The sequence below is a fragment of the Cydia pomonella genome, chromosome 6 (assembly GCF_033807575.1).
Source record: "Cydia pomonella isolate Wapato2018A chromosome 6, ilCydPomo1, whole genome shotgun sequence".
Classification (NCBI taxonomy): domain Eukaryota; kingdom Metazoa; phylum Arthropoda; class Insecta; order Lepidoptera; family Tortricidae; genus Cydia; species Cydia pomonella.
In genome coordinates, this window is record NC_084708.1 from 20,703,699 (window position 1) to 20,716,948 (window position 13,250).

Sequence of the window (13,250 nt, forward strand, 5' to 3'; positions counted from 1 at the left end):
ACCTATACCTATACAATGTGTCTGTACATGTATAGTGGAGCCGTAAACCACGTATAGAACAAATAATTTTATCAACAAATCACCTCCCATACCTATGTTTTTTCTCAACCATTTTAAAAATGTACCCCTTCAAAGTTTTATGGCGCTAAACACGACTGCACTTGGTTAATTTATGCTTCAAATTTATGCCCTAATTCATAAGCTATAGACAGTTTTTTTAAATGTGCCATAGCTAAATGCACAGATTACAGAATGGACAGGTACATTTTAACCAAGTGCAGTAGTGTTTGGCACCGTAAAACTTTGAAAGGGTGCAGTTTTAACATAGTTGAGAAAAAACATATGTATGGGGGGGGGGGGTGATTTGTCGATAAAAATCGTCGTACTACACGTGATTAACGGCTACACTATACGTGGACAAACACATTGTATAGTAAGTAATGCAGTAGACTGCTCAGTAAATAAAAATAACATATACTAGAAGACTCCAACCTTTACAATTGAACCCTGTACTTATTATTATTAACAAATAAAACATTTTCATTTTCAACATATAAAAACTTATATTTAATACAATAAATACTTAAAAACAATATACATAATCTAATTTCTTTTGAATGGCCAATTAAAATTGCCCAAATCCGGAAACCCAGAACTGGGATTCTCAGAGTTCGTGAACGGTTCGTTCTCAGGGGGTCCGTAGCTGTACCCTATAGTGTTATAGTCAGCCGGGGGTCCGTACAGGGTAGACGGGGAGGTCACAGGCTTCATGGCCTCGCGGCTCTTCATGAAGTAGCTGATTAGGAGGCCGATGATGTAGCAGAACTTCTGGAAGAAGGCCATGAACAGGAACACGGAGACGACCTTGAGGACCGCCACTTTTGAGAAGATGAAGAGGATGACCATTACTGGAAGGAGAAGAAAACAAATGGTTAATAAAAACAATATATACTAGCGACCCACCCCGGCTTCTCACGGGCTACTTTTAACAAATTATATACAAATATTCCTCGAAAATCACTCTATTGATAGGTGAAAACCGCATGAATGTCCGTTCAGTAGTTTTTGAATTTATCGCGAGTATACATACATACAGATTACAAACAGACGCGGTTGGGGACTTTGTTTTATAAGTAATGTCATCACCATCAGCCATGGGTAGACGTTAGAGTCTATTGAAGCTGACTGCAACGTTTTCAAGTGACAAAGCAAAGGATGAAAGTGAAATCAGAAATATTTATTTGCTTAGATAGTAATCGGATGTTATATTATTTATTAATGAATTCTATTTATCTTGCCTGCATGCAAGCATGCAAATCATACTAATCATAGATTTACTCGTAATAACAAAATTCAAATAACAACAAATTGAGCTCAATATGAATTGGGCTATTCTACTTTTTGTTGTACGTAAGTTTTTGATACTTTTCATATAATTTATAGTCTGTGCGGAAAGAGAAGAGTAGAATGTATTGCTTCCTATACATCCCACAGGAAGCAATACATTCTACGACTCTTCTCTTTCCGTATAGACTCTATTTTAGAATACTTAACCATTACTTTAATTTTTGTTGGATGTTCTTTTATTTGTGATGGAGAGAGAGGCTTAATAATTAGGTTATCAATCCCGAAAGCTTTAATAAATAACTTCTGTATTCTATTCTTATTCAAAGTCACTTACACACTTAGTCTTGATTGCCTCCCGATTTGTATGAAATTAAGGCATTTACCACTACTTTACCATCTTTTTACATGTTTTTTAGAATTTCGGTTAAGAAATTCCTATTATTTGCTTTAGGTAGGTGTATAATAATTTAGGTAGTAAAATTTAAATAGCGAAGAAAATAAAAACTACCAAAAAGCATATTATGAACCTTTACGCTATAGTAACATCGGTGCAGAAGCCAGTCCGTCAGATGATGCTTAAAAGCATTGCCCTCGAGCACCATGTCCTGCGGGAGTCGATTGTAGACAACTATACATGTGGTAGCTACGTTTTTCATTTCATAGAATCGAGAATGGTACAGGAGATTATATTGAGGATTTCGCCACGTATTTTAAAATATGCGTCGTGTGATTTAACATGCATAATTCCCTCACGTAATATCAGAAAATTTAAACTTCAGTACCCCTAGTGTAAATTTTATCGACATCATAACGTGACGAACGCGTTTGCGTTAAGTCTCATTTTGTATAGGATTTTGAGTTTCCAAAACGTCCCGCTTGGCGCGCTCTTTCTAAATCCAATACAAAATGAGACTAAACGCAAACGCGTACGTCACGTTTCAAAATCGAATTTATTTACACTAGGGGTACTGATACTTAAAAGTTTGAGGAATGATTACGGTACTGGGTTCTTTAGTTCTTAACGAAGTGTCTTTAGGCTTGTACAAAAAAACTGATAAAATGTATGTTTATAGGATAGGTTGTAAATGTAACTTTGGTTTTGGACCCGGCTAAACTACGTCCAAAGGAGAGGTATGGGCATTGTGAATGTCATCTCGCTTTGTCTTTCGCACAGCACAGTGGATGTTATTCGATATCTAGAGCGGAGCCCAACTGGGGAAGATCCTCCACCTTACAGAAAACCGTAGCCAAATAACACTAGACCCTAAGTTGTTGAAAGTAAGTTGGAACGAGAGGGAGACAACCACCCCGACGGAAGGCGAGTGGCTACAGACTTATGAGGTAATCAGCCCGCAGCGCACGCAGTGGGCCCTAAACAGCTTTGACTCTTTCAAATCTCCAGGTATGGATGGGATCTTCCCTGCGCTTCTTAAATGGGGCGGGAAGCATCTCACTCTGAAGCTGACCATCGTTCTGCGCGCCTGTCTGGCACACAGATACGTGCCGAAGCAATGGAGGGAGGTCAAGGTTATCTTCATACCGAAACCAGGTAAAAGCGACTACTCGGACCCCAAATCCTTCAGGCCCATCAGTCTGACCTCTTTCATGCTGAAAACTTTAGAGAGGTTGTGTGACAGGTACCTTAGGGAGAGGGTGCTAATTAATGTGCCCTTGCATCCAAACCAACATGCCTATAGCCCTGGCAAATCTACAGAATCGGCACTTCATGCAGTGGTAAGTAAGATTGAGGTGGCGATCAAGAACAGATCCATGTGTTTAGGAACCTTCATAGACATAGAAGGGGCTTTCGACAGGACCAGGTTCAGCAGCATTACAGCAGCACTGGTAAGACATGGCGCGAATGCAGTTATGACAGAATGGATAAACAACATGTTGAGCCAGCGAACCATCAAACTCGGGACGGGCGAAACACAACAAGCATTAGTGGCAAAAGGATGCCCCCAAGGAGGAGTCCTATCACCACTACTATGGAACCTGGTGGTGAATGACCTGATCACCACACTAAACAACAATCACTATTACACAATCGGCTATGCTGACGACATAGTGATACTGACGAGCGGCAATCATTCAGGTACGGTATGCGATGTTACCCGCTCTGCACTAGCCATCGTGGAGCGCTGGTGTATTAACAACGAACTCTCAGTCAATCCCAACAAAACTGAGCTGGTTATGTTCACCAACAAACGCAACTTGGGAAACTTCTGCCTTCCCAAACTGTTCAACACTGAACTCCAACTATCTGCAGAGGTAAAGTATTTAGGGGTAATACTTGACAGCAAATTGAATTGGAGTAATCACTTAAACGGCAAAATTGACAAAGCCACAGTCGTATTCTGGCAATGTCGTAGAATGGTGGGTAGAACCTGGGGGCTAACCCCCAAGATAACTCTATGGCTTTACCAGGCAGTCATACGACCAATAATAAGCTACGGTGCAATAGTCTGGTGGCCACGCACCAAACTATCCACAGTTGAAGCTAAACTACAACGACTCCAGAGGTTGGCCTGTTTGGCGACTACGGGCTGCATGAGGACAACACCAACCGCGGCCCTGGAAGCTTTACTGGGCCTGCCGCCGCTGCACCTCTTTATACAACAGGAAGCGCTAGCTTCGGCGGTACGTCTCAAAAAATCGAATCTCTGGAGACCACCCAGGGTACCACACACCGAGATCCTCTACGAGGCGATAGGTAAGGAACCGCTAATAGAAGCGGTGACTGACAGGATACCCAGGCAATACATCTTCGACAAGAAATACAAGATACAGTTACACGAAGAACCTCGTGAAGGACTTAACCCGAGAGAGCTGAGAATCTTCACGGATGGATCAAAGACAAGGTCAGGCACTGGCGCGGGAGTATTCTCAGAGGACCTAAACATACATATCTCAACACCACTAGGCGCCCACAACACAGTCTTCCAGGCGGAATGTATGGGCATCATAATGGCAGCACACGCAATCGTCTCAAGGAAAGTAGAGGACTACCCCATCCGCATACTCTCTGACAGTCGGTCAGTACTACAAGCTCTGCAAAGTTATACTTTGACCTCAGGGCTAATCTACGAATGCCACAAGGCTCTGTCAGAGGTAAGCACCACCACCAGCGTAACTCTGCAGTGGATTAAGGGACACAGCAACTCGCGAGGGAACGATGCAGCCGACATATTGGCGAGAGGTGGCTCGGAACTGAGGGTGGCAGGACCGGAGCCAATCGTACCTCTGCCTTATGCCTGGCTCCGGAACATGCTGAGATGCAACACCAAGGTAAAACACCAACAGTACTGGTCTAACCTAGGCACGTGCAGGCAGGCGAAGGAGGCCCTCCCGACAATCGACCCCGGTTTGTCGAGGAGGCTGAGACAGCTGAAGAGGCCACAGCTCCGGCTTTTGACTGGGGCCATAACCGGCCACGCCCCACTAAACAAACACCTATTAACCCTACGTGTTACAGATAGCCCCCTCTGCAGAGCGTGCATGGAGGAGGAGGAGACAGCCGCCCACGTCATTCTTGAATGCCCAGGGGTGGCAGAATACCGGGCACAATACCTCGGTTCCCCGGGGTCTCTCCCAGAAGTCGTCGGCAACATCAAGGGTCTGCTAGGCTTCCTGGTAGAGTTGGGTTGGCAGGAGTAGTGCCGTCAACCCACCATCACGCAAAATAGGCGCGAATTGCGACGTCGAGTTGCGGAAACCCAGCCCGCGAATACGAATAACGAATAACGAACACTAGACCCTACTCATACTCGTAGTGTTGAGTTCCTGCTGGTGAGTAAGGTTGCCAGAGCTCAACGAGGGTGCGGAGTGTTAGGGTCGGCAACGCGCATGTAACTAACTCCTCTGGAGTTGCAGGCATCCATAGGCTACGGAGACTGCTTACCATCAGGCGGACCGTATGCTTGTTTGCCACTGACGTAGTATAAAAAAATGTAAGTAGCTATTTGTTTTAGAACCGGCATTGCAAAAAAAAAATGCATATCGCCTCTTTGGTTTGAATTGAGGCTAAATTTGACTCGAGTAAGTGACAGAAGATGACGTGGCTGCCGATGTGACTTATGTGGTATGAATTTTGCTGGTTATGTGGTAATTAGCGATGTTGCCGACATTTTCAAATGAAAATGTGTTCGAGTTCATTACTTTACGAAAATATGTGACAACAAACAACAGCAGGGAAAAGTTACGAAATCGAGGACGCTAATCTTTTCATCAAAGCTAGCAATAATTGAAATAATCCCCTTAGCTGTTTTATTTTATTTCACGTTTTTTATCGCTGATATTTAATTTATTCGTTGGTTTAAAATATTTACAAAAAAGGACGGACGTAAATCGTTTACTTGTCGCTTTTTAATTCTGCATTTGTACACACACTCAACTTACAAAAGATCGGTAGAGCAGAAGAAACGAAGCTCTTCCTTCTGGTTGTGTTTGAGTGAGGTACGTAAGCTCTGAGCTCCCCACATTGACCGTACTGAAAATTAAAATAATGGTGCAAAGTTTATATAACCTCTAACGGCCCACCATATAAGAAAAAAAATCAGTCAAATTTGAATCACTGCTATAAGAAAACAGAGCCCTAGTGTAAATTTATTCGTGACTTACGCGTTTGCGTTAAGTCTCACTTTGTATGGGATTAAGAAACAGCGCGCCAAGCGGGATGATTTGGACACTCAAAATCCCATACAGAATGAGACTTAACGCAAACGCGTACGTCACGTATCGCTAACGAATAAATGTACACTAGAGGCTCAGAAGAGAATTCGTTTTGTTTTAAAATCGAACGAAATAAATCAAAATCACCTGTTAAAAATAATTATTTTAGGCTCGTTCTCTGAGAATATGTCTGCGGTTGCGTCTAATGACCACGACTCTTTTACATACATTTTGTATGGGTCGCGGCCATAAGACCGCAGGCATAATTTTTGAGAATGATCCTTAAATTTTATTGTGTAATTACATTAGTACCCACTAAAGTAACACTAGGCAAGTAGGCGGCAGAGTGATGGCAGGTGGGCCAAAATGCTAACGGAATGGTGGCCGCTTTCAGACGAAAGGAGTGCCTGGCGTCCGTTGGCTCGTTGGGTGGGCGAAATTCGGAAGACTGCGGGTCACTTCTGGATGAGATTGGCTCTGGACCGGGATAAGTGGCGTACTAGAAGAGAGGCCTATGCTCAGCAGTGGGCAATAAAAGGCTGATATGATGATGATGAAAGTAACACTATAATGCTCATGCTTGCTGCGATAGAGATACGAATAGGCAAGTCAATATACGAAATTCTTCGTGCTTGGCGTCCCTGCCTTAGTACTAGGACAGTCAACATCACGAGGTTAAATACACAAGCGAGAGCATCTTTGCTAGAAATAACAATATGTACTCTCTTCAGTATTCAATTTGCAGATGTAAATATAGTCATTACAGTTTGTAATGCAGCTGATTAGAGAACATAATGATCAAACAACAAATTAGTAACAAAATTCCCACCGAAATTATTCATGGAAATCGTCCGAGTGGTATTTAGCATGGAAATTAGGGTAGTGTCACACAACGCCAACATGTAGCGATAAGCAAGGCGCATGTCACACCGAGCCGTATCGGACACAGGTGTCCGGGGATCGGATTACCTTTTTTTTTCTGAAACACAGTTGTGTTCATGGAGATAACCACACTGTAACACAAATATGTGCACAGAGGGCCTACCGCGAACGTCAAAATTCGAAGTTATCTACTTACAATTCTGTATGTAGATAGGTAACTAAATTTCGATCCCGATCGATCGAATATGCAAAAACAATATGCAAATAACGAAATTTTAATTTTCGGGCTATGATATGTGCGGTCTGTACGATGAGAGTCAGCCATGGACGCAACCGTAACCGTTTTGCAATTTTAAGTTTAGGGCAACCAAATCCTTCCTTCGGTGTACCAATAAGGGCACCCGCGCCGCTGGGGGTGCTAGTGTAGACGGAGGTCTTTCAAAATGTCAAATGCATAGAATTTTTGAGGGTTGCAAGCTTTTTATCGCGAATTTTCACCCGTTATTTATAATTGTGGAATATCTTTTTCCTTCCATGTTTGATTAATCATGGTACACATTAGATTTACTTAGTGGTTTAAAAAAGTGGCAACTAAATTATGTATAAATATGCAAGATTATTCAGGTTGAAAAAATCCCACGTTAAAATACCTTTGTCGCGTATTGAGTTTTTCAAATAAGTATAGCAGAATTTTGAGATGTGTTTTTCTGGACCTACGTCTACAGTGGCGCCAATTGGTGAGCAAAAAACGGTAGCCCTCGTTGTGTTGAATATCTTTGTTGGGAGATCCGGGTAGGGGAGGAGGGGATTACACCGGATAGTTAAGGAAAAAAACATAATTAATTATTAAACATTGATATATTTGAATAATAATCTATAATCAAAATCAACAATTAATCAACTACTATTTGACACAAACTTAAAGAGATCAAGTTACATATTAATTCAGGAGATGAATCAACATTTTCTTAACTCTAGACAATCCGATTTCACCCCTTATATATGTGGGTAAAACCAGATACCAGAATTTTTTGTGGGGTAAATACGGGCATCAGTTATTTGCAGTCATCGCATACAAAAAACAACAATTCATGTTCAGTGCATCCGGTACAACCTTTGTGGGCCCATTTCAGACAAGCCGTACACTGAATCCAGGCATCTTTAGATTTTGTAGAACTACACTTTTCATTGCAAATGAGACACTCAGCATCATCCTCGCCTATGTTTTCTTTACTTTTGTTATTTTGACTACTTTTTCTCCCAGCTTTTGTTTTTTTCCTATCCCTTTGCCTTTTAACGAAGGTGTCTCTGGTGTTTTATTTTGAACCAATTGGTTTGGTGGTGGTGGTGGGTGGTTTGGTGGATACCCGGTTTCACCCCGTCTGCTTCTACCCAAACGCTTTGATTTTGCAAATGAAAATATTACGCAATAATATACCGGTCGAATTGAGAAAAAATATCCTAAATCACTACTCTAGTAGTCACAGTATCGACGTAAAACATTTACAGGCATATTTTCAAGCTAATAATGATCTGATACGTGATAAAATAACTTACAATATTACATTAATTACCTTTCTTTTGATTTTTTTCCAACGATGGCGCAACGGAACGCACTTCACCGGTCGCCATTTGCACGCTTACTGAACGGCCGCGGCCCGTGCCTTCTAATGCGTGTGAGCGTGACGGCGATAACAGAAATGTGAAATAGCATGCTATCTGCTTTGACCCGCTATCTGGTTTCACCCCCTTCCCCTACTTTCCTCCGGCGGAGGTTAGATTGACAAGCCAGCAAAGATGTTGTTAAAATTCCTTTTTAAAATATGCGTTCAAAAACTCAATCGTATCTGATGACATTTCAAACATTAATTCTTCATATTGTAACGGGTTGCTTGAACATAGATACTTACTTAACATATCAAACCTCAAATCACTCGCCTGCGATAGACTACTGGCCAGCTGACAAGAAAAAAGATTTCGTACATATATTTGGTTCTTTAATCTTCCCCCCCCCCCTTACCTCCGAAGTTGTACAAATGAAAAATTTTTACATTGAAAAAACATTATCATAAAGATTACAGGAAAAATAAAATCAGACCTCTATCTTGATAACTTTTTTTTTTATAACAAAAAACCTTTTATAATTTAATTTGCAATTTAATCCCATTTTCGGGTGTTTATTATAGTTGAAATTAATATGAGATTACACTAAAGATATTTTCTTTCAAATAAAACAAAAAATATTGAAATCGGTTCACATGATAAAGAATTATCCCTGAAAAACCAACATACATACAGATCGCGCAAATTAATTAGCCAATTTGACCTTAGATGGCACTGCACACAATTATGCTAATAGTGTACTTCTGTTCAAAAGTCTTTTGAGTTTATAGTTACATGAGAAAATTGAAAGTTTGTACGGAACCCTCGGTGCGCGAGATAAATGATCTCACACTTGACCGGTTTTTTATATATGAGTAGTATACTTAAAATGTTTATTTAATTCAGTTTGTTTCTCTTCCATTTTCTACCCCTTATGTAACGTTAAACGACACTAATATTTGGACGTATGCGTCCGAGGTACTCTCAATCTTTTGTATAACAGGAAATGTAGATAATATATCCGTCTGAATCACGTAGGAGACATTTTTATAATTTAACTAATAAATAGGTTCGCGACGTTAATTAATATTTGGTGTAAATTAAGTTTTACATATGCGGCTCGTATTCGGGTCGGTCACGGCTCAGTTCGGAGTCATGATAGTCGTGCATTCGCTAATCTACGACCTATTATCTCATGTTCGTATCATAATCCGTGTTACTTTTCAATATCGACATTATTCTCATGTATTTAAAGTATTTTTTCCAAATAATCTATCTAATAAGATGTAACTTTTTGTAAGTTATTTGGTAAATTCGTAATGTGACGGCTTCTATGCATACAAATCGGTCCCTACGGCATTGTTGCCAATGTATTTGCTGTATTTGTATTTATCATAATCTGTATTTACATTTCTAAATATCTGGGTGCTTGGTAGCGCCTTTGCCAAGATTATCTAAAAAAGGTAGCATTGGATGCTTATAGTATGTTAACGGCACCAATCATGGAACATTCAAGAGAAAATTTGGAGTGTTTTTGATATTTCACCGCTTTACGCTTTAAAAGTTGAATGTCCAATTCGTCCTGTATGTTTTTTATGCATTAAATGAAAGCTACTGCAATTGGTTTCAATATTATTAACCAATTAAAACTGTGGTTTTTTGATCCAGCCATAGAATGTATGGCGCCATTCTTTTTCAAAATAACAAATATCAATGAAAAATTAAACTTGAGCAGCTCTTTGGCTCTTATTTAAGCTAAAATGTTGCCAGCGATTAAAAACTGATGGTAAATTATACTTGTTTTACAGGATTTGTCTATACCATTCCATTACTGGTGCCTGTTCCATTAAAGGGGTGTTTGCTATAATAAAGTTGTGTTAAGTTCATTTTGAACACCTCTACCGTTGCGCAACTTCTGCAACGGACTGTTAGTGTGTAAGTTATCTTATATGTTAAATTGACATACACATGGACATTATAGAGTTCTGATTATCACTAGATGACTTAATTTTTCAGGAAATAGGCCCGTATTTTATATATTTTCTTCACGTTGTTGTGGTAAAAAATAAATTATGTGTTTCACTCGGCGGCAAAGTTTGTTTAACCCTCGTGCCTTGAAACCATTGCAAAGCTTATCGGTGTCTAGAGTGTAAACCTGCTAAATCCATTTTTAAAATTTATGTATTTTTAGTTTAATATCTTTAAAAAAATAGGCACACTCTGTTTTCAAAAATGGATTTGGCAGGTTTACACTCTTAGCCAATTTCATAGCATCTTGAGCGTCTTCAAACCGAGAGAAGAAAGAAGAAATTATAATACGTACAAACATTTTTATTAGCTCGTAACTTTATTTATATTTTATTTCGCGTCGTGCAAATTACGTATGTGAGTAGTACCAAATTGTTACCATTATAACACATTGTGTCACATTGTGTTTCTTAGAAAGAGACATAACACCTGTCTATCTAAGGGAGGGACTTTTTAATTTTTTATGAATATAAGTTGATATATATGCTCGTGAGACTTGGCATCACTTTACAGATAATATTTTCGGTGAGATGTCGCTTTCGTTTTGAATCTGAATGCAGCGAGCCTCGCAATAGTCGCAATTTGGTGGCTGCTGAATTTCAAATGTGAGACTGAGATACTATTTATGTTTGAATACTTACATGGTAAGTAAAAATTAAACGTAAAAAGCTGAGAGATACCGATTCGCAAATTTGGCATGAAAGCTACCTTAATCATACGTGACGTTGACGTTCCACGGGTAAAGGTACCTTATGACGGTTGGCGCTTACGTCAAGTAGCACCGCGTTAGTGTTGGAGCGTCTTCAATAATAGCGTAAGCGCCAACCGCCATAAGGTACCTTCACTCGTGGAACGTCACATATTATATATAAGTATATGTAACGATAAATGTAATAATATCATTAGAATTACAAAAAAACGGCCAATTTTGTGTCGTATCACGCATAATTAAAAAAATGATATTTGTTTAGTATACAAACAAGCAGAAATTAAATAACACTTACCTACGGCTTTTTACGAACGCGGTACAAGTTTGTTTGTTAAAAATAATATTGGTTGAAAGCGTTATTTAGTCAAAATAATTTTGGAAACTTAGGGGGAACATTTTATTCAATATTTGCTTAACTTTCTTCAAAACATTCAAGTTATTTTCTAAGAGATACAGAAAGATGTGCCTTTTTGCATAGAAAATGACGTAATAACCTTCAACTTATTGTAGTAATTTATACCGTCCCACCCACACTTTTTCAAGTATACAGTCCTACAAGGCTTTTCAGTGTTCAAAATTTAATCAATACAAACACTATGTATACTAAAATGATGATGACACAACTAATATGACTTAATAGGGAATTTATCTATAAGTTTAAACTTATTTTGAAGATAAATAGTAGAAACTGATGAACAGCTAATACTCACATCCGAAACAAAACAACAAAAATATCGTTCACATAACACGGAAAACAGTAACTCTTAATCGGTATGTAGCACCATAATGTGGGTCCCATAGGCACCATAAGCTTAAAGAGTAAAAGTTAATAAAAACTTCCTTAACACTTACTCCAGAGACGAGCCACACTTTTCTTCTTTTTTGCCCTCGCTTCATCTATCAACAAATTATCTTCACAGTAGCAACACATCAGTAACGCAGACAAAATTATCATTGATTTCAACATTGTTATTTTTAACCTCAAAATATATTGTAAGTTTGAATATGACGCACGCTTTTTCTTATTAAATCGCGAGGCAACTACAAAACAGCCAGCGCACGGCTTACTTTTTTAATTTTGAATTTCGAACTGAACTGGCTAGTTTGACGTCCCGTAAATAAATAAGGTGTATAACACACAGTCGGCAATAGAAACCCATAGATTCTACAGATGAAAGTTCTACATTGTTTTCAGTAGTTAAACGAATTTCCGTGACTAATATACGTGTTAGGAAACGATTATTAGCTCTATTGTGCTCCGGTCGCGTACCGCGTTTGTTAAAATCGAACGCTTTTGAAAAATTTCTCCTTTTGAGGCGAATACCGTTATTAACATGCAAAGGAATTTTCCTCGCTTTTGGAATGAAGGAAAGTGTGTACGCTAATAGGCGTACATTTTGTGATAGGATGTGTAGGTATTACGAGGAATGTTCTTGTTTCGCGTACCTAACGTGGATAATTGGACTGTAGAAACATTTAGTTAGGTATTATTAATTCAACAAATGAACCCGTAACTTGAAAAACTTGTCATTCAATCGCAAACGTTGGGATAAAGAAGAAAGAAGGAAACTATCCGGATCCGTTTCTATTTTCGGACTTTGCTTGGACTTATCTGCAATAATGTACTTACTATTCAATTTCGAACTATTCTGAAAACAAAGCATTTAACCTCTATTCAAGGTCTGTCGCAATGACGTTTTATTCGAAATGAATTTCGACAAATGATATCGACCGATATGGCAGTTGGATCGACTCTAATTTATCTCTAGATTTAAAAAAACCACGGTTGCGTGACATGCGGGAAAATATAAATAAATAAACCACTTAGAATACCTAAAAGAAGTATGTTTTGTTGTTTATAAACTAACTACAGCACCACTTTGGAGTAAAATGAGCTATCAAGATATTTTGGAGAGGCCACCTGATATCCGCAACAGAGAAACGATGCCATATAATGCCGGTCGTAACATCCGGTTCCTGTACATATCATAGAGAGCTTATAAATTGTGTA

The 13,250-nt window shown here is 39.2% G+C and overlaps 1 protein-coding gene across 1 annotated transcript; it reads right to left on the reverse strand.

The window, feature by feature from the left end:
* Nucleotides 1-554: 554 nt before the first annotated feature.
* On the reverse strand, nucleotides 555-12,956 carry LOC133518656 (uncharacterized). The gene is made up of 2 exons (XM_061852334.1): nucleotides 12,092-12,956; nucleotides 555-908 (listed from the first exon to the last, which is right to left on the reverse strand). The coding sequence occupies exons 1-2, from the start codon at nucleotides 12,204-12,206 to the stop codon at nucleotides 604-606; spliced, it is 420 nt and encodes a 139-aa protein (XP_061708318.1). The 5' UTR covers nucleotides 12,207-12,956; the 3' UTR covers nucleotides 555-603.
* Between the last annotated feature and the right edge of the window lie 294 nt (nucleotides 12,957-13,250).